Here is a 26,067-nt window from a genome sequence, read left to right as displayed (position 1 = left end):
TCATACAGTACTGCTTCTGACAATGGAGGTAGAATCTAGCCATCAGGGTTGGTAGTCTTGGCTGGCCACTGTTGGAAGAGAATGCTGGACTAGATGGACCTTTGGCCTCATATGGCAGAGCTCTTCTTATGTTCTTAAAGCACACTGGAAAACAACGCTATAAATGGGAGCTGGGAGAAGAAGCTTACAAAGGCACCCAGGTCCTCAACCACCATGCCCACAAGCCAGATCCAAAAATCAGTACAGTAATGATGGGCAATATGCTGGGCTTAGTTGCCAGAGACCCCAAAGTTGAGTGATCTGCTTTGGGTAAGTCACCGCCCCCTTGCCCAAGTTACCTCACCACGCAGCTTGTCTGGTTCACACATCCCTAGGAAGACTACAATACCAAGTGGCGCCTGTATGTATGAGCCATCACTATCATATTAGCCCAGACACATTGCTTTTCACTTAAACCGGTTCACACATTCCGCAGTCAGGCACCTCTTGCACAATTATCAGTCTCAGCAATCCAGTGATCCGCATTTATGTGCAAACCAAAAAAAAGTCCAGATCTAGACATTCTTTGCAAGGCTACTGCTAAGCGCGGCCTGAATACAGTAGATGCACCTCTCATATCCACTGGGAAATCCAGATGGTGGAGACCACATTATATACATTAGCAACGCAAGTTGTGGACAAAACATTCCAGCATGCAAATATATGAACTGCCAGCATCAAGCAGCAAGGGAAGCTGCCTCCATGCCATACATGTTTCCCTGATGCATCTAGGTGGCCACAATTGAACTAGGTGGACTCTAGGTTTGATCCACCTTGGCTTTCCTTGCATTCCTAATGGCTAGTGAGCATCTAAGCACGCCAGCTTCGAGCTTGTAAAAGTCCACGCAAGACTAGGATCTACAGTGCAAGAAACCACTTGTGCGTGCTTTATTTCTAAAATAAACATTGCAAATCTAAAACAGGTCTTCCTATTACATAAACTTGTCAGCATGCGCATTTCACAGGAATAAAGACATCACAGGGGGAAATATTTAAAGCAAGACATTCCGTATCTGACACCTTCCCTTCATTATCCGCACCTTTCATTATCCACATTCCAAGAGACTACAAAGAAAGAAACTTGTAATCAAAAGGGCCCTTTTGCCCACAGAGTTCAAAACTAGCAAACCTCATCCCATTTACAATGTTTAAGTGCACACACACAGAGAGAGACCTTATTCTGTGTATATACTGGACTGCCAGTGACTCATCCCTTAAAAGATAGCTTTTAGAAACTTTTTTTTTTTAGATTAATAGATTTTGTCAGACAAGGAACACAAGCAGACGCCACCACATTCCTTGCTTCTTGACACCGCAGTTTGCCAGCGCTGGATGACCAGTATAGACTTGACTAACAAAGAGCAAGAAGGTAAATTCACCCAGCAGAGAGTGGGAGGGGAGCTGGCTGAAAGTTGAGCAAAAGATCCACGGAGCAGAAAAGTTCGTTCATCTGTTTACCGGCTTTAAAACAAACAACAGAAAGAACAGAAGGGGCGCGATCCCAAACCTGCTTACCTGGGAGCAAGTTCCACTGAACCTAATGAGGCTTACTTTCGAGTAGGCATGCACAAGATCGCACTGTAGATTACAAAAGTGGTGTTTTGTCTAAAAGGCCCTTTGAGTTTCAGGACTCCCTCTAAAAGCAAAGCGTGCACATTAGCCAACCCTATTTAAAATCGGGGCGGGGTGGGGGGGGGAGAGTAAAAGAAGTAGAAGCTTGTCTCAGAAACTGCATGCCAACTGCTCCCACATTTTATAGGCAGACTTTTTTCCCCTAACACAAAACACACAGCATCGTCTTATCACAAGATTCCAGCTTCCTGTTTAACGCTATAAACTGCGTCCAAACTCTTCAATTTCGCCCCCCCCCCCCGCTCCGATCCCTGCATTTACCTGTTTCTTGGGTCACCCAAAAGCAGCTTCTTCTCCCCAACGCGCCTCGTCCGCTGGGATCCCTTCCTTTCTCCGCCCCCAAGAGAAAAAGTAAAGCTTTTATGCAAAGCACACACGCACGCATACAAAACTCCGTGAGGAAGATCCAGCGATGGATGCGCAAAGTTTCCTTCTTCACCAAAAAATAATAAAAATCCAAGCAGCAAGGGGAAGAAAGTTTTAAGTTGATCGCTGCAATAATACTAATAATAATAACTGGAGACGCGCGGGGGGGGGGCGGTGCTGTGAGAAAAGGGAGAATCTGGATGGTGGCGAAGTTTTGTTGGGGAGCAGCAAACAGGGAGAGAAAGAGAAGGAAAACCGACTCCGCCTTCTCCTCCCCCTTCGCTAAGAAACACACTCGTGCGTCCCAGCGGCGCTGGGGAAAGTTTGGAGAAGTTTGAGAGAGGAGGCATAAAATTCGGGAAGGAGGGCAGGACGGGCGCTGGGACAGGGGGCGGCTAGGGAGCCAGGAGGGTGGGGAAAGGACGTGAGGGAGGGGATTGGAGTCTGGATTATAAAGCGAGGAGGAGCCGGAGTGGCGGTCGGGAAGCGCGCGCGCGCGCACGGCGCTCTTTCTCTGGCGCGTAACGCGGAGCTGCTTGGAGGAGCAGCCGCCGACCTCGGAGTCACGGCCCAGGAATGCCAAGAATGCGGAGCGGCCGCTGCCACGGCAGGGCAGGAGACGTCGGCGGGGACTTGGCTTGCTTGCTTGCTTGCTTTCTTTCTTTCTTTCTTTCTTTCTTTCTTTCTTTCTTTCTTTCTTTCTTTCTTTCTTTCTTTCTTTCTTTCTTTCTTTCTCACCTCTTTTCCCTCCCCCCCTTTTTTTACACTGCTCACACTGTACATTGATGTATATAGCAAATGAATGGAAGAGAGGAGTGTGGAAAGGGGAAATTAAAATAATGGGCTGCTCGTCCAGCCCAAGCCAAGGATGATGCCTTCCAAGTGCGACTCTCTCCCGAGGAGGGCAGAGCAGATGCCAAGGGAGGGAGGAGGAGAAGGGAGGCGCCGAGGTGGATCGCAACGCTGGTGGGAATTGCTATGCAGGGAGGCGCGCTGCAACCGCTTCGTTTCGCCCATGGCGGGCACCGTGGGGGAGAGGGCAGGAAAGGCCCGATCGCTGCCTGGGGTGGAGGGGGGACACACTTCGGATCTGCAAGGGTCCTCCTGCCGCAAAGCAAAAGAACCGGGAAAGTCGCGCTGTTGTGTTTTGTGTGTGTCGCAGACATGGGGAGGGAGGCGCTTCCCTGACTCTGAAGGAAGTTTGGGCTTGGAGAAGAGGCGGCCTTGGGGAAAAGAAGCCGAAAGGGAAGGTGGCGGCTTTTCCCCTCCGCGGGTTGGAGCGGAGTTTGAGAGGGGTGGCGGGCCTTGGCGGACGAAGCCAGGCTTCGTCTCGTCCCTTTTATGAAAGAGTTCCTTTGAAAACCGCCTCGCAGGCCTGGTTGCAGGGAAAGGCCTTCCCAGTTCTTAGCCCGCATTTTAAAAAGAATAGCTTCCAACTCCTGGGAAGGAATTTAAGGCTGCATCTGCACTATGCCTTTAAAGCAGGATCAGTCATGGGTCTTTGTTAAGGGTGCTGGGAGGTGTTAGGAGACTTCCCAATCCCCCCACAGAGCTGCGGACGTGGATCCTTCTTCCCAAGAAACTCGGGGATATTGCCACGTGCCACAAACTTTTCACAGAAGACATTGGGATATACTTGAAACGCATCAAGTCACATCAAGTGCCATTCCGGCCTTTACCATGTTGTCAAGGTCTGCTCTGCTTCCTATACACCACGTGGTGGACCATCAAAACCACAGGCCTGATCCTGCCCTAGTGGTCTGGTAGCCAGCCTGATCCAATTTGGTGGCAGCCGCCACAGGTTAAAAAAAAGTCCTGCCATTTGGACTCTTAATTTCTTCTACTTTAGATAGCCTCAAAAGCTCTTCAGTTGCTTGTTCTTCAGAGGGTTGCAGAGGAAGTTGCATGTTCATTGTTGTTTCCTCGTGAAAAAAAAATAAAGTTTTGTTTTGTTTTGGAGCGCAAAATGCTAGCAGGGATGGAATATTTTTTCATCATCATATTGGATTTTCAACCTCTCTGCCAAGTCCAATGCCGCAATAGGGATTTGAAATTGACCATCCCACATCGATGGTGCTATGTTTATTTGCTTTACATGAGCCTGCCCTCAATTCACTTCAAAGTCAAACACAATGCTATTTGTTGCTAGAGAGAAAAACAATTGTATTACAATATGTTAACAGCTCAAAATATACCCCTGCCTGGCTGTGCATGGTGCTTTAGTGTAGAGTTCACATGTTGATATGCACTTACATCATAGCTGTCAACCTTCCCTCTTTTTTGGCGGGAAATTCCCTTATTCCAGCGCCGTTTCCCACTGCTATCCCGGATTCTTAGATATCCTGTAGACTGTCCCCAGGACGGGTGAGGCTGCTAATGCCTTATTTTCAAATCTGAAAGTTGACAGCTACGGTGGTGCCCCCCAAAACGAATGCCTCGCAAGACGAAAATGTCTTGTGAGTTCCTGCGGGTTTTTCCCCCTCCCCCCTTTTTCTAAGCCGCTTATCAGCTGATCCGATAAGCCGCTAATAGCGCTAATCTGCTAATCTGTCAATGGGCTTCCTTCACAAGATGAAAAAACCACTAGACGAAGAGAATCACAGAACGGATTCTTTTCGTCTTGCGAGGCACCACTGTATGACTTACATACATTTCTACGTATGTGCACTGTGGACAAGATGCATCATACAGTCAGAGAGTTGACTTCTAGAAATTCTGGGAAAGGAGATGAACCTTGAATATTGTTTGTGGTCACAGTTTTCAGGTGCAATTGTAGGAATACACACATGAAAGAAAGTCCTGCTGGAAGTATCGCTACCAAAGGAATATGGTTAGAACAAGAAGTTAGAATCGATAATAGTAGTGCTTTATAGTTACATTAAAGCTATGATGCCGGGGGGAGGAACCACTGGCCCTCCAGATGTTCGGCCACAACTCTGAAATGGTAATGGGGAATGCCTTGGTATTGTGAGAAGCTTGAGGTGTACATGCAGTAATGTCGCCTCATACCCAGACCATTCTTTTGAAGGGGGCCTGGGACCCTTTAGTTAGCCAGCTGCATCTCTTACCGTGGGTTTGGACACCTGCTGATAAGGTGGTTAATTTCTGGTCTATCACTTAGTCATGGGCAGCAGGGCTTCAAGATCAGCCACCAGTTAAAGGAACGCTGGTGTCTAGTTACTTGGTCCCAGAGAATGTTTAAATTTGCAAAAAATAAAAAAGGGATTTGGAAACGCCATGAATCTTAGCATAGATCAAGACTATGGAAGATGACTATTTCAGGAACCTGCCCATTGTTGTTTTGAGGGCTTCCCAGTGACTAAAGGGATGTACCGTATTTTTCGCTCTATAAGACGCACTTTTCCCCTCCTAAAAAGGGGAAATGTGTGTGTGTGTCTTATGGGAGGCTCTTGCTGTCCTGGCTTAGCCACACGCAGCCTCTTCTGGGCAGGGGGAGCCTTCATCCCACTGCCTGGGAGAGGCTGCGCACGGCTATCCCATAAGCCAGAACAGCAAGAGGCTATCCCAGAAGCCACATCCCTCTTGCTGTTCTGGCTTCTGGGATTCAGAATATTTTTTTTCTTGTTTTCCTCCTCCAAAAACTAGGTGCGTCTTATGGTCTGGTGCGTCTTATAGAGCGAAAAATATGGTGAATTATTAGTTTTTTGCTTTTCCCTTTGTTCCTTGTTTTCACATCCTACCTGTAAATAAAATATTATCAAGGAGCAAACCTGGCATGCTTGTTGCCTTGCCCAAATCCAAAAACAATATCTGTTCTTGGCAGAACAAATCCCCATTGACCACTGGCTGGAGCAAATAGGAGCTGGATTCCAACAATTACCAGAGGGCCACAGGTTTACCACCCCTGCCATAATTCATGAAAGTAGTAGTAAATTGGCCTTTCCAGATGTTGCACCAACCATGTTCTTAGAAAACTTGTCCTGTACAGTAGATGGAGAGTAAATGAGAGCCACCATCGAGAAAAAAATCACAACTGTACTTTATTTTATTTTTAATAATTTTCATTTCTCAAAACAAATATCCAATATCATTGTTAAACATACGTTTTCCAATTTCCCCCCTCCCTGTTGACTTCCCTCAACTACCATTTCTGGTTTATTACATCAGATGATACATTCTGCTGTTTATATACAATTTTATGTTATCACATTGTTATACTTCTTGTTCTCTGTAAATAAAATTGTAAATGTTTATTTAAATCCTGCCAGCGAGACCATTTCTTTCTGTTGTTTCTGCAAATATATTGTAAAGAGTTCCCATTCTTTTTCAAAGTCACTATTGTTCTTTTCACGCAGTTTGTCCGTTAACTTTGCTAACTCTGCATAGTTCATCAACTTGTCTTGCCATTGTGCTTTAGATGGTACTTCTCCAGTCTTCCAACTGTACTTTAAAACATACAAAAATTAAAACACCAAGACAAGATTAAAATTAACTCAACTTTCTAAGTATCTGGGTAGGCCGCATGTGATAAAATATTTGGCTGTTAACTTATACCCCCTATGGTCACATCCACACTACATTTAAAGCACTTGTATGCCACTTTTAATAGTCATGGATTCCCCAAAAGAATCCTGGGAGCTGTAGTTTGTTAAGGGTACTAGTATTTGTAGCTCTGTGAGGGAGCCACATTGTATGGTGTGGATATACGTTCCTTACCTTACAAAAACAAATGAATGCTGCTAAAAGCTACAGCAGCTCTGCAGTAATTGTTAGTTGCATACCTGGTGTTATGTACTGAGCTGCATCCTAGAACAATAGGATCCAGAATGCAGCAGTCTGATTGGTCTGCAGGAGCCACCCAATCCAGCTCCAGGTGGAAGTGAAACAGTGACCTGATTAGCCTGCTGGAGCAGCCAATCAGGCTCCTGGATGAAGTGACTCAGCAACCTGATTGGCCTACAGGAGCAGCCCACAATTAGCCAATCATGTGGGGCTCATTGTGTAAATAATGTATATATAGCTAGACGTTTTGGGGAAAGCTTCATTCATTGCTACTATGAGCTGAATAAAGAGCATGAAATTCACACTCCACTATATTTCACCTTGAATGTACTGAAATCTAGAATGGCCACATACTCTACTCTTTGTAGAGAATTGCTGGAAGGAAGTGTAATTCAGCCACTGCCATGTGTTTAAATGGGCATGTAGAGATTGCCTCCATGGCATTAAATTCTGGATGATCTTCAGTATACGTATTGAAATCTCTCCATGCAGACTGAAAATTTTGAAAAAGGTTCCAAGGTAATATTACCCTGGTTATGCTGTTTGTTGTGCTGCATAGCACAATGCCCTGGGGAATTTTGCATGTCACACCCTGAGTTGGTAAAAGGAAGGAAGGAAAAGAAGAAACATTCCAGATTTGGGCTGGAACTCCTGCAAGGAACACAGATAAGAAGATAAGACCTGGATGAGCAGGTCTAAATGTGTGTGAAGCCATCTATCTCTATCTATCTATCTATCTATCTATCTATCTATCTATCTATCTATTATCATCTATTCCTGATCTTTTTTTAATTCAAAAGCAAAAAAATACTAAATAAAACATAGGAAAAGGAAAACAAAAAAAACCAACACAATATAGAAGGCACAGCAAAGAATAAACAGTCCCAGAGTTCAATTTATATACACTGAAGTTGCCCAAAGTCCGTGTGTGTGTTTTTGTAGGTCTTTGCTGGATGCACATGTAATAAACTCATGCCAGGTTACGTAAAATTATAGTGGCTTTTCTTTTCCTTGTGAAGCTCAGATATTATCTGTAATTTTCTCCACTATTGCTAAAGTCTAAATCGTTCTGTACTTTGTTGGTAAGTTATGGCTGTCCAGAGTTTTTGCACTGCCAAGTTTTTGCACAACTTGAAAGTGTAAAATTAAGTCCTTAGACTTGATATCCTTATTATGTCCCATAAGCATAGAAAGCAAAAATAATTATAGAGTAAATTCACTATTATCATCTGTAATACTAATCAGCTCATTTTGTACATAAGACCAAGCCCTCATATCAGAGTGCATTCACATCAGAGGTGATGATATGTACCTTTAATCCCACATCCCCTCCAAAACACAACTGATCATGGAGGTAATGAAAACCCATTCCATGTGTGCCCTTTACCATTGATGTAATATTTTTTGAGTGGCCTCTTTAATATTAGCAGAAACCATCTCGGTTGCTTGACCTCAATTTGTCCCAATCTTTGTCTTCAATTACGCTTCCCAGATCTTTCCCCCATACTTTTTTAAACCACCATTTTGGATATTTAACAAGATTTTATATAAATCAAAAGCATAATTTGCTCAAGGCTCACCAGTGTTCAAGTGCTCATGTTTTTGTATTGGTACCCGTCAGATTATGGGAGAGTTGGTACATTTTTCAAAAGGTAATCTTTTTATACCTGCACAACAATATGTTCTAGAGAGGTAACTGTGTTATTCTCTTGCAGTGAAAATAACACTTTTGCAGAACCTTAAAGACCAGCCCATCTCTTTATTTATGCCATCATTTGCAGTGCTACAGGTATCTTTTTTTGGTTTTTTTATCAATATGTGGCATTTCAAATGCCTACATATCAAATAAAAAGCATAACAATTTGCCTCCGGTTTTGTTTTTTTACTTGATACGCAGGAGTTTGAAATGTCGCATGTTGATGCAAAAACAAACAAAATTGGTTTGTAGCACTGTAAATTATGGCATAAGCCACAAAACGAGGTGGATGCCTACATTTCTATACATGGTCTTTTCACTCTGAAATAAAATCTACCATACACACACACACACACACACTCTTTCATCTAGCTTTGATTTCCTTGGTAATGGATTGAGAAATGCTGGGATGGGATTTTGAACCAAAACTATCGAATTGTTAAATGAACAGAGCTTGAGAAAGTAAGGGCTACTTAATAACACAATTCCCTTGGCATCTTCTGAAGATGCACACACTTTTATGAGTTTAGAGTATGCATCTAAAATTGCAAATTGGAAGTGTGTTTCCAATGATGGCTGCAAAACCTATGGGGATATTGGCCATAAAATTACGTGGAGATAAATCCTGCATATTTATATTATAGATATGGCTCTTAAAAGTGGTTATTTAATCCTGGTGATGCGTGGAATATATAGTGCTTGAAGTAAACATATGAATTGTATAAATGTACAAGGCCTTTAATAATTAACTTGATTAATAAATAACAGGATCAGGCTTGGGTACTCCGCACCTCAACTTTGGGTGCAGCAAAAGGTCTTAGACCTGAAGTATTTACTAAGGTCTAGTCCACATAGAGTTGCCAGACCCCCCAGGTTGAACAGAAGTTTTCAGGTTCGCCTGGGTGGCAAGGGGAGGGGGCTTGAATCTCTAGGTGGGTGAGAGCAGCTTCAGTCCCTGCCTCATCCAATGAACTCTTAAATGTCTTTGGGGATTGAAATATACTCGGAGTCGAGAGTGGATTTCATGCTCTTTATTCAGCTCACAGTGGTGAGGAGGTATGGAAGTTCCCCCAGAATGTCTGCTTTATATACATTATTTACACAATGGGCCCCACGTGATTGGCTAATTCCGGGATGCACCTGTAGGCCAATCGGGTTGCAGATTCACTTCCACCTTGAGCTGGATTGGGGGCTCCTGTGGACCAATCAGACTGCTGCATTCTGCACCCTATTGTTCTAGGACCAATCAGACTGCTGCCTTTTGGATCCTATTCAACTCAGTACATAACAGGGGTTTTTCCAAACAAGCAGTAATGTATTGTGGCACCTTAAAAAGTACCAAATTGCATAATAGCATACAAGCTGGTGAAGAGGAATACAGTGGTACCTCGGGTTACAGACGCTTCAGGTTACAGACTCCACTAACCCAGAAATAGTGCTTCAAGTTAAGAACTTTGCTTCAGGATGAGAACAGAAATCGTGCTCCGGCAGCACGGCAGCAGCGGGAGGCCCCATTAGCTAAAGTAGTGCTTCAGGTCAAGAACAGTTTCAGATTAAGAACGGACTTCCGGAATGAATTAAGTACTTAACCCGAGGTACCACTGTATAGAGAGTAAGGTCAGAGGAAATTAAATACACACTTTGGCAATTGCATCATTAATTCACAACAGCAGTTCACAACAAGCATAGGTTGCAAGGTCCTCCGCTCTGCCTTCTCATGTGTTGTACTGCAGTTAATGCTTTAACATGTCATGCTTAATGACATCAGCAGGACCCACCAACTAGCACTTGTGAGACCCAATGAGATAATGATGTTGCCATTGGCTATGGACCATCTGTGATCACAAAAGTACATGGCAGGTGAGCAGCTATAAAGGTGGGCCTTTTCCTCTTTCCCAACAGAACGTACCAGGCTACAGTTGTGACCTTTTGCATTGCCCAGTCTTCTTCCACTTGAAGGAGAGGAAATGGCAGATAGACAGAGGCAATCACCTGGCTGTGGAAAGCGACCTGACAAGGTGAAATACAAAACATAAAGGCAATTTAAAACCAGAAAAAAGGAAAATGATGAACAGTACAAAATACATAAAATGCTCATCCAGCAACATATTAGTAAAGACAAGGCCTACCCACTAAAAGATGAGTACCACTGCTAATTAACCAAAGGCCTAGAAAGGTATTTGCCTGCTGCTGAAACACAAGGATGGTGCCAGGCATATCTCCCTAGGGAGAGCGTTCTACAGACACGGGGGAGCCACGGAAAAGGCCTGTTCTCATGTGGCCACCCTCCACATCACTCTCAGGTGGAGCATATGGAAATAGCCTCTGATGAAGAGTACAGACTGGATCATATGGTTCAAACTACAGTGGTACCTCAGGTTACATATGCTTCAGGTTACAGACTCCGCTAACCCAGAAATAGTACCTCGGGTTAAGAACTTTGCTTCAGGATGAGAACAGAAATCGTGCTCTGACAGCATGGCAGCAGCAGGTGGCCCCATTAGCTAAAGTGGTGCTTCAGGTTAAGAACAGTTCCAGGTTAAGAACGGACCTCCAGAATGAATTAAGTTCTAAACCCGAGGTACCACTGTATATGTGTGGGAAGACATAGAATCTCAAGGCTCACTTCTCATGTACAACCATCTTGGGACCAATGTCATGTGTACAAATTCTGGGTGTTGCACAGGCACCAAATATCCTTTCAGAACTCTTAACACACAACATGTACATTAGCAGAAGCTACAGCCAATGGCATTCATGCTGCGCAAGACGGTACTTTTTAAATTTCATGATGTGCACCATAATTAATATGTAAGAGTTTATTTTTCCAGTGTCTGGTGTGCCAACTAATAGTTACATTTAGTAATTGTTCTTTTCTTTTTCCCCCCTTTTGGAAAAGGAATTTGGATTACACAATGCTGGAAAACAAACCTGTTGTCATGAAGCATGAGCTAACATGTTTTAATACTTTATGGCTTACAGTTGCTAAAGCAGCACACTGAGCCAAATAGTTTTCACTAGGTTATCAACCGAAAAAATAAAAAAGACATCAAGCAAGATAACAGACTCAAGTTGTAGACTAAAAGCACCATTGTTTTTTCTCAACATTTTGGAATTTTCTCTCATTTATCCCTGGAGATTGAGATGCTGATGTGTTCTTATTTATAGAGCCATGTTTCCTAATTTTGATTATAATTTCCCCAATAATTCAAGAAAAGTGCTCCAGGCGAGAATTATCAGACTCCATAGCAGCAGGGCAGGGCCAGTGTGTGTGTGTGTGTGTGTTTGTGTTATTTAAATCAAAGTTACTTGGAGTGCAATTCTACACATGCCTAATCAGAAGGAAGCACCATTGAGTTCCATGGGCTTTATTCTCAGGTAAGTGGGTATAGAGCAGAGATGGAAAATCTCAGGTCCAAGGGGCTAAATGCAGCCTGCCAGCCTCTTTATCTGGTTCTCAAAACTCTGAGCCATGTCCCTTAGGCCACATCTCTCACTGGCCCTGCTCTGTGCAGTGGTGGACTTTGGGCTCTCAGATTTCAGCAGCGCCCTGTGTGATGCTAGAATCTGGCGCACCCCACCTCTCTCACTCCATTCCACAGCACTGTTGTGGCGCCCCCTGCAGCACAGCACCCAGTGTGGCTGCACCGATTGCACTACCCTAAAACCGCCTCTGCTCCTTGGCCTCCTCTAGTGATTTTACCCAGCTAGAATGTGCCCTTGAACTGTGATAACATATATTCCTTGCCTGGATGGAGGTTGGAGAGTGATGAATGTCTGGGCACACCCACCACTGGAATGTGGCCCCTGGAAGGCTATCCACAAAGGAATGTGGCCCTTGACCCTGAAAAAGGTCCCCAGCAAATGAAATAAAATATCTCACATAATGGTTTCTGATTCTTAGGTGATATAACCCTGCCGCAACCTACACATCCAAAATTGAAAAAGGCATGAGGTCATTGCTTTTGAAATTATTGCCTTGACTAGCTTACAGACTCAGGTCTTTCCTTTATCTGTGCAAGTCGGCACTTAAGAGTGCGAACATAAGCAGTTGCTTTTTCAACAGTGATGGGAATACTGATCTTCTGCCTGAGCTGAAGCCTGTTAAGTTCCATTTAATATATTTTAATGGGATGCTAGCATGGATAATGGGGAAAGGGTCAGTGTAAGAGGTCTGAAGGCCAGTCACAAACTGAAGGGTGAAGGGAAACATAATAACCATTTGCATCTGCCTAAATGTCTATTCAAAAATGAGGATACGTTCACATGAAATGAAAATATGTGTTAAAAAATGTATGTTTGTCAGGGCTGAGGAATGGCCCATACTTCATCATTAGCATTCTGCTTGCATGAATCCTTTTCCTTCTGCAGAAGTGGATAGGATTGATTAAGTGCAGGAATAAGGATTGTAGCCTTATTGCTACACTGATGCCAAAAAGCAAACTATTCCAAACACCATGCTAGAGATGTTCCAGAATGTGGTAATCTTTCAAAACAATATCTAATATCAGTCATCTGACAAACCTGGTACAGCTAGAGTCCTGGTTATACAGCACTCCTAACATTTTTTATTTAAAAAACCCCCACTGTAGACAGATTTCTGCTTTTCCTGTATAAAAGCGAACAGAATTGTTTTGCCTTTTCCTGTGGAAAAGGGAATCACCTAGTGGCAAGAACAGATAAAGTATTCTGATCTTTGTATTTCAAGAAATCAGGCAAAGCTCATAAATGAAAGGAGCACATTATCAGTTACAGAATAGTTAACATCTTTATTATTGCATACATCCTGGTCTTAATTTTAAGTGTAATGACCTGAGAACAGTTGCTTTCAAATATATATGTGCCCCATCTATTCCACCTCCCTGCTCTTGCAGTGGCCAGCCAGATGCCTATGAAAAGCCCATAAGAAGGACCAATAACAACAGCATTCTCCCCATTTCAAAGCACTTATTTCTTCAACTTTAACAATCCCATGACAAGCACAGTTTTAAATAGGGACTTCATATTTCAATCTTAGGCATGTTTACTTAGAAGAAGCAAATCCACAATATCTTCATCCTGTGCCGAAACCAAACTTAATTACATGTAACTGAACTGAGGCCATCATCTTCCCATTTGCCTCTATATTTATTCATTTCTTATCTACATGTTTCCACTTATTTTACGAATTCCTATGCCCCACAAATAACCCAGAGATGCATTTTAAATACAGTGGTACCTCAGGTTAAGTACTTAATTCGTTCCGGAGGTCTGTTCTTAACCTGAAACTGTTCTTAACCTGAAGCACCACTTTAGCTAATGGGGCCTCCTGCTGCTGCCGCACCGCCGGAGCACAATTTCTGTTCTCATCCTGAAGCAAAGTTCTTAACCCGAGGTACTATTTCTGGTTTAGCGGAGTCTGTAACCTGAAGCGTATGTAACCCGAGGTACCACTGTAAAAGGACACATTCTACTCATGCAAAAACATGCTGATTCCCGGACAGTCTGCGGGCCGGATTGAGAAGGTGATTGGGCCGCATCCAGCCCCCGGGCCTTAGGTTGCCTACCCCTGAACTAAATAAAGAAAACAAATCTCTCTGGGTGACACATCACAAAAACCAACCCTGTGCTCCCCAGTCTCCACTGCTGGTCTCTTCAGCAGTGAGGACTGGGCATAGCAGATCCGTCCAGGCATAAAGAGCAAACAAAGGGGGTTCCAGATTCCGCACAGCCTTTTCGTGATTACTGTCTCTAACCCACGAGAGTTCATGCCATGCTAAACTGGTTAGTCTTTATTGCTGTGGGGGCTCATCTCTCACCGCGCCTCATGTTGTGGACTACAACTCCCATTACCCCGACCATTCCCCATGCTCGCGGGGGCTGATGGGAGTTGTAGTCCATAAGGTTTGGCGGGAACCCACGACGCGGGCTACCCTCGCTTTACAATAACTCTTTTGTTGCCTTTTGTGACACGACTCTGAAAGGAACTCTTGGCGCGTTCGCTGTTGGATAAAAAGAAAGCGCAACGTCGCCTCCCGCCTTTATTTTCCGCCCTCCCAGCCAATGAGGTTTTAAGAGGAAACCCAAACTCGCCACTCAGAAGCGAGGTGTCGTCACACCCGCCGGTGATTCCCTATTGGCTCAACTGAAGAACGCAGGAAAGAGATTGACATTCGGGGTTGGCCAATCGGTGTCCCGGCTTGTCCTCCGCTAACCGCCTGCGTCGGGGAGATGGTGGCAGGTTTGAATCCTCTGTAAGCGCTGAATGAGGAGCGAAGGCGAGATCCTGCGTGTTGCAGCGGGAAACGAAGGTAGGAGAGCGGATCTTCCCGTGGGAGGTGAAGGATGGACTCAGAGAAGAATATATGTCTTGCATTATTATTTTTATATTATGCACAGCTTTCATTGTATAGTTTATGTATCAGTTTATCGTGTGTATGCATGTATGTATAGATAGATATTTATCTATTTGATGTGATGTTCAGAAGTTTAAGCCTCATGAAGTTCCATAGGGCTTACTCCCCCGTAGAAGTGCATACGTTTGCACTGACGTTCTTCAATAGATTTCTAAAAAGAAAGAAAGAGGGTTGCAGGGAAGACTTAACCACGCACTTCAATACATGTCTGCTCATAAGAAACTCTCGTTGCATCCAGTGGGGCTTCCTCTCAAGTAAGCGGGGGAATAGAATTGCAGCCTTACTTCCAGGTAGGTGTAAAATTTAAAATGAATGGAAATTTTGAAGCGGTGGGAAACTGCTCCCCGCCCCTCTCCACCTGTCTGGGAAACACAGTTTTTGGAGGGTTCAAAATGTTGCATTTTGCAGTACTTGTGGGTTTTGTTTTGTTTTTTGTAAGTGCTCTTTACATGTCAAAATAATAAAAATATTAATTTATTATTTATACCCCGCCCATCTGGCTGAGTCTCCCCAGCCACTCTGGGTGGCTCCCAATCAAGTATTAAAAACAATACAGCGTTAAATATCAAAAACTTCCCTGAACAGGGCTGCCTTCAGATGTCTTTTAAAGATAGGATAGCTACTTACTTCCTTCACATCTGAAGGGAGGGTGTTCTACAGGGTGGGCGCCACTACCGAGAAGGCCCTCTGTCTGGTTCCCTGTAACCTTACTTCAAAAGCCACTTTGTCATTCCAGGAACATAAAACTAGCTTCCGGGCCCAATTCAAAGTGCTGATTTTGACTATAAGCCTTAAATGGCTCAGGACCGCAATGCCTCAAGGTCCACCTTCTCTCCATATAAACCGTCCCAGACTCTGCATTCATCACCTGAGGCCCTTCTTCATGTGCCTCCTCCATAAGAGGTTTGGATGGTGGCAACACAAGAACAGGCCTTCTCTGTAGTGGCTCTTCATCTCTGGAATGCTCTCCCCAGGGAGAAGCCTGGCACCTTCATTATATATTTTTACATTAAGGATAAAAATGTATCTGTTCTGCCTTCTAATACAGTGGTACCTCTGGTTGTGAACGGGGTCCGTTCTGGAGGCCTGTTCGCAACATGAAAAGAGCGCATCCCGCAGCAGCGCGTCTGCGCACATGCGGGTTGTGATTCGCCGCTTCTGCGAGTGACGTCATTTTGCGTGAGCAGCGAAACCCGGAAGTAACCCTTTCCAGTACTTCCGGGTTGCTGCGGCACGTAACCTGAAAGAACGTAACTTGAGCGGATGTAACATGAGGTATGACTGTAACTATTTGGTTGGTTACCATAGGTTACCAGGAAATTTATGTAGGTAAGTAAGTGCTGGTAGAAAGGGAACCTATCTGTTTGTCCAGTCTCCTTAGAGACTGGTATTGAGAGTCATACTGCCTCTGATCCTGGGTGAATCATGTAGACATCATGCTTACTAGAAGCCATTGGTAGACTGATCTCCCATGAATTCGTCAAATCCCCTTTTAGAAGTTGTCTAAGGGACCATTGGTTAGTGGGTCATGCTACCTTACTCAGAGCAAAAGCAGCATCAGCTTCTTTTTACAGTGTGTTGAGTCCCTCATGCGGAGAATGGCGCTGGGCACCTTTGGAATGAAGGGCAAGATATAATTGTAATTAATATTAATCATTATACCCCCAAAAGATAGTGACATATATAATCAAAACAATATAAGATCATAAACACATAGTGCCTGGCAATGGCGTACCGGCATAGTGGATCAGCCAAAATATGATGGCGATCGACTCACCTAGGACTGTCTCAGTCATCACAGTCACTGCCTCCTTTGCAAGTTAAGCTGCATCTTAGCTGTTCCTAGGCAGGGGATTGGGGTTGTGAGGAGCAGTGTAAACCTTAATTTTCTGCCCTTCTGTCAATGCCTTCGGGATGAGTGTTAATTATGCCTGCATTTTTGGTGGTGTAAATTACACTGAGCTTTGTGAATGGGGCCAGTGAAATTAAGGGAGTTGGGTGCAGCACAACTTTGTTTATCCCTCCGCTTGCACCCAACACACCCACTTCCTGCCTTGACAACCCCCCCTTTTTTGCCCTCCTAATCAGAGGGGCAGCAGAGCTTTCCTTCAGTCGCCATCAGTAGATTTGCCAGGGTAGGTCATCCATGCCAGCTTGAGGCCTCTTCAGCTGGGGAGATACACCACATCATTAAAAAAGAAAACATTTTATTAAGATTTTCCTATAATAAAACTGCAACTACAGGAAATGCAAACGGAATAAGTAAAGTATGGAGTGCTCTCTTAAAAGTAATTCATGGCCCTTACCACCCACAGAGGACAGTAGTTCTTCCCAGCTCTCACCTGAGATCTTTCCTTTCTTCTCCCAGCCTCTCACCCAGGAAGACTATGCAGTCTATGGACCTTAATAAAGGCCCCAGACATAGGACTCCAAAAGGAGAAGAAAAACAAAAGAAAGAAAAAACAAAGGAAAAAGTGAAATAGAGAATAAAATAAAAAGAAGAAAAGAACAACAACAATTAGCAAATAAATAATAATAATAATAATAATTTATTATTTATACCCCGCCCATCTGGGCGGCTTCCATAGAACCCAAAAATACAGTAGAAACCCAAAAATACAGTAAAACACACAACCACATCCTGATCTCCCCCATATCTGAAGGTTAGGATTGCAGCATGACTTAAAAATGTTTGCGTACTTGGTTTTTATTTGTATAAACCACTTAAAAATTGGCATTGACATTAAGTGGCATATAAATTAGTAATAATAACTGAGGGCTCAACCCACACACCACCTTTCACCTCAGCCTTCGGCGCTGTAGTCTCTGTAGTGAACAAGTAAGACCCTAGCCCCATGTCACCAGCCCACTTTCTTTTACACACACACACGGTATATCACCAGTCAACAGTATAACAAAACAAATAACATACATAAAAGAAAACATTTCTATATGTAAGATATTCCTTCCACCTATAATGACTTCTGCCCACTTTCTAAATTAGTACATAACTGAGGAATAAGACTCATAGACACAAAATCTATCCTTTATTTCAGTCATATGGACCAGCCTTTTCCCACCTGGTGCCCTTCCAGCAATTTGGGCTGATAGGAGTTGTAGTTAGAAACATTTAGAGGGCACCAGCTTGGCAAAGGCTAGCAGACAAATGTTTGTGGACACTCAAAAGGGCAATGCCTTTAAGGTCATTATTTTTCTTTTCTTTTCTTCCCCCCTCTTTGTGAAGCCTTCTGTTCCTTAAGGGGTTGGGATCTGACGAGATGAGCTGGGCTGTGGAAGAGTGGAAGGAAGGCCTTTCCACGAGAGCACTTCACAAGATTCAAGAACTTGAAAGTCAACTTGAGAAGCTCAAAAAAGAGCGGCAGCAAAGGCAGTTTCAGCTGGAGTCTCTGGAGGCTGCTTTGCAAAAGCAGAAGCAGAAGGTAGTATAACTATATAGATATAAATACAGCACCAATTTAGGGGACAATCTGATATTGCTAGTATATTCTCATAATTTTTTCATTGCTTCAATTAAAAAGGAACATACTGGAAATATGTAGTATTTCTGCTTCTAGCAAGTTTTTACTGTTCGACCAGTTTAATGACTAGAAGCTGAGAGGGGAAGAGCCACAGTAGCCAGAATCACCATGAATGTCATATATTAACCTTGGGGGCAACTTAAAAAGGATGACACTATAATTTATGTACAAGGACACTACACTGGCTAGCTTTAGTTTAACACTTAGACTTTTCATATTCCTCTCCAATGTTATGTTGATATCCCATTGAAAAACAGTCCGAATAAAAATAGTAACTCTTCTCCAGAACTGATTTTTCACAGAACAGCAGTGAAAATCATCATCTTCATCACTTTTAATTTGTATACAGTCTTTCTAACTTACAATACTCAAGACGGTTTACAAGCTGAAAAAAACAAAAATGTACACCTTATAACAATCTACTGCAATACAAAAATGTGATAATAAAACATAACTTTAAAATAAGCAACCTACATCAAGTCATACCGGGTGTGGCTGTGTACTCTTCCGATTAGGTGGAAAATGAAAAAAACGAAGGAGCGACGCTGAAGAGAGAAAACCAGAACCTGATGGAACTCTGTGACAGCCTAGAGAAAACCAGGCAGAAACTTTCTCATGAACTTCAGGTGAAAGAAACACAAGTCAGCGTTCAAGAAGGACAACTCCTCTCAAGCAAGAAACAAACTGAAAGGCTTGAACAAGAACTTAAAAGGTGAGGTTCTACGAGCCGAGCTCCTCCCAACCAGGGGTTAGCCATCTTTGCTCTATTAGATGCAAGGTAATTTGCTTCTAAGTGAGTATGTAAGTAAGTTATTTGAGCTTGGATCACAATGAAATCATGGCTAATTTGTCCCAATGATTTTAATGTGACCTAAGTTCAACTAATTTAGTCTGAATCCAAACTTACATTTCTTATTATTAAGGTAACTTTCTATGCCTTTATTTATTTTTTTATTAAAAAATAGATACAAATACGAACTAGAAAAAAGCCAGAAAACTTTTGCTGCTGCAGATATATCTTTCAATAGTACACCACAGAAGAACTTTGCTGCTCCTTCAACACCAAGTCACAATGGTATGCTTTGTTTTTATCTTAAGAACTTTATGAATAGAATTCCTAGATACTGGTATGTTTTTAAAAGTCAACAATGGTGCAATCCTGCCCACATGGCCAACTGTCATCCATATTACAGTGGTACCTTGGGTTAGGAACTTAATTCGTTCTGGAGGTCCATTCTTAACCTGAAACTGTTCTTAACCTGAAGCACCAATTTAGCTAACGGGGCCTCCTGCTGCTGCTGCACCGCTGGAGCACGATTTCTGGTCTTATCCTGAAGCACTATTTCTGGGTTAGCGGAGTCTGTAACCTGAAGCGTCTGTAACCTGAAGTGTATGTAACCCGAGGTACCACTGTATATATTAATTGTGTCGCGTTCACATTGAGGGCAAAGTGCCCAGAAAGTGACTGTGTTCACATGTAGTGGTAAGCTGAGGTTCTTAAAAATCAAACCCTTTATTATTAAAATATATATATAATTGTGCATATAAGCACTTTCAAACTTCCTGGAAAATCAAAAAGCCATTTACAGTAATATTGTGGATTTTATCAAAATGCCACATGAATAAAACCAACCTTATTAATGTAACAAATAATGCTTAAAACTTAGATTTTATCTTTAGTTTATTCATATCAACATATAATATATAATATAATCTATCCCAGTATCTTGTGTTTTGAATGCTCTTTTTATGTACAGCATTGCCCAACCGGCCTCCAGACTCCAGTTTTTCTCTATAATTTCCTTGTTTCCTTAACAACTGCTTTTTGCTCTCAAATATTTCCATCTTTCCTCGTTCCCAACTATCCTTCCTCACTTTTGCATGCATAATTCTGACGATCGTTAAATGTGCAACACTTGGATACCAATGTTCTTTGTTACTCTTTTTCCTTAACACAATTCAACAAACATAAAATTAGTAATCCAGGGCTCTTTGCTTAATACACCATATTGTGCTGGTTCATATAAACAGTTGCCCCTGATTGGTTCCTCCTCTGGTGCGAGTGGATGAACAAGCCAGAAGAGGACAGCTTAGCCTTATGCCTGTGGTACCTTGGGTTAAGAACTTAATTCATTCTGGAGGTCCGTTCTTAACCTGAAACTGTTCTTAACCTGAGGTACCACTTTAGTTAATGGGGCCTCCTGCTGCCGCCGCACCTCCAGAGCACAATTTCTGTTCGCATCCTGAAGCAAAGTTCTTAACCCGAGGTACTATTTCTGGGTTAGCGGAGTCTGTAACCTGAAGCGTCTGTAACCTGAGGTACCACTTGTTAGCCAGCCTTAACTCATGGTTGGTTTCTTACAGAAAAGCAAACCACAACCCCAGGTTCAGACATAACACTAGACTGTCCTCTATACAGTGGTACATCGAGTTACAAACACCTCAGGTTACAAACTCCGCTAACCTGGAAGAGTTACCTCGAGTTGAGAACTTTGCCCCAGGATGAGAACGGAAATCGTGTGTCGGCGGTGCAGCAGCAGCAAGAGCCCCCATTACGAAAGCACGCCTCTAGTTAAGAACAGTTTCAGGTTAAGAACAGATTAAGTTCAAAAGTAGTGGTACCGGAACAAATTAAGTTCATAACTAGAGGTACCACCTGCTTTGTTTGCCCTAGGGATGGCGAATCTGCAGCCTTCTAGAAATTGTTTGACTGTACCTTCCATCAGTCCTAGCCAGAATGATCAACGGTCAGGGATGAGAGGAATTGTAGTCCAGCAATATTTGGAGGGCCACACATTCTGAACTTCTGGTTTACAAGATGCCATTCTTCTAGTTGTCAGGAAGCTCTTGCTTTTTGCACGCTCTGGTTTCTTAATCCAAGTACTTTAGCTTGCCTATGTATGCAGACAGAGCCATTATGTATTGTAAAGGATGCTCCATACATCAGAATGGCATGATTTGCTAGTATGCCATGTTGAGAAACATCACACTTCAGTATCTTTGTTCTTTTTATAAGGACACACACAGACGTATAACATTTGCTTCACAAGCTTATTGAGATGTTTACATTTTTCACGAACAGATTCAAAGTTTGAGGAGCTTCAAGTAAAATACAACAAAGAAACAGAAGAAAGGAGGAGGTTGGAAGCTGAACTGAAGAGCGTGAAGTGTCAAGTAATGGTATGAAACAAGGCTTAGAATGCTGTTAACACAAAGAATTGGTTCAGAATAGGAAAGGTGGAGTTTCTCAACCAAAAGAAAGCTAAACAAAATAGTGAAGCAGCCCACAGTTGACTTTCAGATTGCAAAACTGTCATACAGGTTGAAGAATGATGAATGGGTAGAGGTTTTGATTCTCCTCATAAAGAACAGTATGCTAGAGAGTGACCTCTGTTGTTTGTTCCAGCTTTCAGTAGTCAATTCTTTTTCTCTGAAGAATCTTCTGTATTGAGGCCAGTCCAATTAGGTAAGCATTTTTTCCCTCTCTTCTTTTGTTTTTAAAAGAAAACAATCCCCTCGCATCCTGAAAGTACTATAAGTCGCAGAGAAATTGCCCGGCAACAGGCTTCCTCCTCTGTGTTCTCATGGCAACAAGAGAAAACGCCAAGCCAGCCTTTATCCAGTAGTCAAGAAACTCCTGTGAGCAGCGGGTCAATGCCATCGCATTTTCCTTGGGAATCTGGGACAACTCCTAGTCACAAAGACTGGAGATCGGCAAAGAAAGAGTTCACCAGCAGCGTCTCAGACAGTTGCAAGGACTCTTCATTCACTGACAAGATGAAAATCCAGAACCAAGGTATCTCGCAAATATCGTAACAAACTTGAACTCGTTCTTGAACTTTGCAGTTAGTCTCCTGCAACACAATGCAACTGATGTCCTTGCAATGCTCATTCCAGATTGCAAATGCAGTAGTGCTCATTCCAGATTGCAAATGCTTGCATCAGCGATGGAGAACCTGTGGGCCTCCAGATGTTGGATTCCATTAGCCCAGCCACGAGTTGGGTATGATGGGAGTTGGAGTCCAGCTATATCTGGGGGTCTACGGGTTCTGCATCCCTGAGTTACATGCTTGCCCAAGAACAGGACATTAAAAGGTGTCCTGCAACCATTATTATTATTTTTATTATTCTATCTAGAGAACTCAAAAGAATTTAAGTATGATTCCCCCCCATTTTATTATAAATGTAAATACTTTACAAAAAATATATATACTTAACATTACCTTACATATATTACATACAAAACATACAACACATACTTCACTTTCATCACCCCTTCTACCTACCTACCAACCAACCAAGATGCGAACATACTGTGATTATTGACTTCTAGCCAGTCTCACACTGTAATTTTGTCACTCATTAAATCTATGCAAATTTCATATTGCTTATTTTGTTTTTCTTTTGCAATAATTACATCTTTTCTCTCGTCTTAACTTCTCTATTTATTAGGGTTATTTATACATCTGTCAGGAGATTTGTATTTTCTATATAAATTTTGAGATAGTCTTTAAATATTGACCAATCTTTATTGACTCTTTGTATGGTGTTTCCTCTTAATCTCTCAGATAATTTGCAAGCTGTGAGTACTCCATCATTTTTACTAACTAGTCAATTTTTGTGGGAATGCTATTGCTTTTCCAATTTTTGGCTATTAGAATCCTAGCTGCGGTGGTCATGTATATAAATATGGGTCGGGCAGTTTTTGTAATTTCTCATGGCATAATACCAAGTAAAAGAGCTTCAGGTTTTTTTGTTAATGGAGAACTTAAACATTTTTTAAAATTTCATTGTAAATAACCTCCCAAAATTCTCTTATTTTCTTGCACTCCCACCACATGTGGATAAATGTTCCTAGTCCTTTACATCTCCAAGACATATCTGTGTTATTTTTATATATCTTTCCCAATTTGACCAGGGTTAAGTGCCACCTGTATTGCATTTTCATTATATTTTCTCTTAAATTACAACATAAAAGTGAACCTAATATCTTTTCCCCCATAATCATTCCCAATCACTCATAGCTATATTATGCCAGAATTTAAGTATGATTTTTAAGAGGGTTTCATGGCAGATGTGTTTACAAAGCTAAGCTAACAATGCATTTTACAAACTCGTATGCAGAGATGATTTCGATATCTCCCTGTAGAGAAGCAAGCAAACTCTGTCCAAGGTATATGAAGCAACACTATATTATTCACACTTTTGTGTATATGCAGAGTTAAGATCCAGGATTCAAGAACTGGAACGTAACCTGCAGATTCAAACACAGGATTTGAAATCAACCACGGCTAAACTTCAGGAAACTAAGCTGCAGCTGGAACATATAAAAATGGAGTCGACAGAAAAAGATAAAGCTCTGAACAAGAGTAGAAACGAAGTAACTAGAATTAACGCACAACTTGACCAGACCATGAACCAGGTAAGGTGCTTTCTTAAATCTTAGACTTTTTAAGAGGCATTTCCTACATGCATGCACACGCTCACTGAATACTTTTGTGGATCTGATATTGGAGAGACATTCATATAATCTTAGAATCATAGAATCATAGAGTTGGAAGAGACCACAAGGGCCAAGCAGGAAACACCATCAGAGCACTCCTGACATATGGTTGTCAAGCCTCTGCTTAAAGACCTCCAAAGTAGGAGACTCCACCACACTCCTTGGCAGCAAATTCCACTGTCAAACAGCTCTTACTGTCAGGAAGTTCTTCCTAATGTTTAGGTGGAATCTTCTTTCTTGTAGTTTGGATCCATTGCTCCGTGTCCGCTTCTCTGGAGCAGCAGAAAACAACCTTTCTCCCTCCTCTATATGACATCCTTTTATATATTTGAACATGGCTATCATATCACCCCTTAACCTCCTCTTCTCCAGGCTAAACATGCCCAGCTCCCTTAGCCGTTCCTCATAAGGCATCGTTTCCAGGCCTTTGACCATTTTGGTTGCCCTCCTCTGGACACGTTCCAGTTTGTCAGTGTCCTTCTTGAACTGTGGTGCCCAGAACTGGATATCTGCTGAAGCAATGCTTTTCAGTGGACCTCGGTACTGGTTGTTGTGGAGCAGAACCATGGAACCACCCTCCCGACATTGCCTATGCAAGCCTGATGTGGTGGAATTCAACTTTGTTGTCCAGTCTACCATCTAATTAATCTAGTTTACTGCCTAATATGATTTTAAATTTGGGATTGACTGGCCAACTCTCTCTCTCTCTCTCTCTCTCTCTCTCTCTCTCTCTCTCTCCCCCCCCCCCCCACCAACCAAAAAATAAAATAAAATCCTGGCCCTAATTTTAAGTCTTCCATTATGCCATATACTGAAATAAGTTATGGCTATATCTGTTGAGTTGTTGTCTTTGCTAGTAAGAACTAGGAAAAAAGCATTTTAACAGCAGCAATCCTACCTGAGCAGGTGAAACGTAGTCTTTCCCATTGCTCTGTGAGGATGACAGCTTCCTTACCTCATGCTTCACAATTATTCATCTATAAACCATTCATTCTTATTTGTTTTATTCTAAGATACTCTACTGGTTTCCCCCCTTCCGGCTATAATTTAATTCAGTTCATATTAGTTCCAGATACATCTAACCCTTGTGATATTTAAATTACTCATTTTATAGCATACTGCATCTGAGGAAAAGGTGAAAAGGCTTTCAGAGGAGCTGAACTGCCAGAGACAAAATTTTGAAAGAGCCCAGCACTCTTTGCAACAGAAAATGAAAGAGAAGGAGAAAGAGTACCAGGAGGTAAAGCCAGGGAAGGGGGAAATTTTCACAAGTGAAAGGGGGTTGTGGGAGCCCATGGGTCCCTGGAAGGATCCTGCTAATGTTCAGTCCTGCATCGCACTTCCATCAGCCCACATCCACAGGTGAACAGCCTTACTTACAGCTGTGGCGTTTGTCCTCCTAGGTGTGTGACATCGTACTGGGTCATAAAGAAAGGGTTAACCAAGTGTAAAATGATTAACCAATAGGAACCCAAGGGGAGGAGCTGAATTGGAGTTGTTAAGAAGTCAATCTGGAGTTAGAGAAGGGAGAGGGAGGATAAGTCTGTGGGTTGGGCTAGTTTGATGTGAGAGAGTGAGAGAATTTGTTAAGAGGAGTCAGTTAAACAGTTGGGATAATCAGTTAGAAGGTATTAGGAAGGTATAGGCCGGTAAAGAAACTAAGGTTAAGAAACTGACAAGAAAAATTATCTGAAACCATAAACTTGTTAACGCATATAAAATAAACTTGTTTATTTGGTTTAATGTTAACAACTGTCTGGACTCAGTGTGTACCCGAGAGAAACGGGTTGGTGGCAGCGGGGAAGCGAGCACAGTGGTGGCACAGGGATCAATAGACCGTCAAACGTCCGGGGACCCTGTGTGATCGCCACCACAGCACAATCCATTTTCATGTCTGCTCAGAAGTAAAGCCCCATTCAGTTGAGTGGGAGTTACTCCCAGGCTGTGTGCACATAAGACTACAGCTTTTGTAGTGAACATAACTTCTAATGTACTTTGCACAGTTGCAAAGGAAATTGCTTACACAAAGGTCTGGCCAAATTGGTTTAGAAGAATCTTTCCTTTTCTCCTTTGGTAAGGAAAATAAAATGTTTGGGGTTGTTGCTTGATCCTTGGGATGGGATGGGAGACAAAAGGGCGCAATCCAGAGAAGTT

At 42.6% G+C, this 26,067-nt stretch overlaps 2 protein-coding genes and 1 long non-coding RNA gene across 5 annotated transcripts in view; 1 reads left to right on the top strand and 2 right to left on the bottom strand.

Moving 5' to 3' along the window:
* The window catches only part of PTPN14 (protein tyrosine phosphatase non-receptor type 14), a 116,197-nt gene extending 111,779 nt beyond the window's left edge, over positions 1 to 4,418 (bottom strand). For both annotated transcript variants that reach the window (XM_083494132.1, XM_083494133.1), the window contains exon 1: positions 1,933 to 4,418. The gene's annotated coding sequence lies outside the window, so the exon portion shown is untranslated. The remainder of the gene's footprint in view (positions 1 to 1,932) is intronic.
* Positions 4,419 to 14,610: 10,192 nt separating this feature from the next.
* The window catches only part of CENPF (centromere protein F), a 34,495-nt gene continuing 23,038 nt past the window's right edge, over positions 14,611 to 26,067 (top strand). Inside the window, exons 1-8 of one of the 2 annotated variants that reach the window (XM_083493959.1) lie at positions 14,611 to 14,766; positions 18,132 to 18,311; positions 18,926 to 19,122; positions 19,376 to 19,485; positions 21,493 to 21,590; positions 21,915 to 22,206; positions 23,630 to 23,832; positions 25,028 to 25,153. In XM_083493959.1, coding sequence (XP_083350085.1) covers positions 18,150 to 18,311; positions 18,926 to 19,122; positions 19,376 to 19,485; positions 21,493 to 21,590; positions 21,915 to 22,206; positions 23,630 to 23,832; positions 25,028 to 25,153 — 1,188 coding nt within the window. In that variant the 5' untranslated portion in view covers positions 14,611 to 14,766; positions 18,132 to 18,149. Of the gene's footprint in view, positions 14,767 to 18,115; positions 18,312 to 18,925; positions 19,123 to 19,375; positions 19,486 to 21,492; positions 21,591 to 21,914; positions 22,207 to 23,629; positions 23,833 to 25,027; positions 25,154 to 26,067 lie in introns of both variants that reach the window. The other variant, XM_083493958.1, reaches the window with a different exon arrangement.
* On the bottom strand, positions 14,814 to 17,259 carry LOC310702955. The gene is made up of 3 exons (XR_014523833.1): positions 17,214 to 17,259; positions 16,316 to 17,034; positions 14,814 to 15,022 (listed from the first exon to the last, which is right to left on the bottom strand). It is a non-coding gene; the product is annotated as an uncharacterized lncRNA (long non-coding RNA).

Source organism: Podarcis liolepis (assembly GCF_965112155.1).
Source record: "Podarcis liolepis genome assembly, chromosome: 3".
NCBI lineage: Eukaryota > Metazoa > Chordata > Lepidosauria > Squamata > Lacertidae > Podarcis > Podarcis liolepis.
This window is presented reverse-complemented; position numbering and strand designations above follow the sequence as displayed.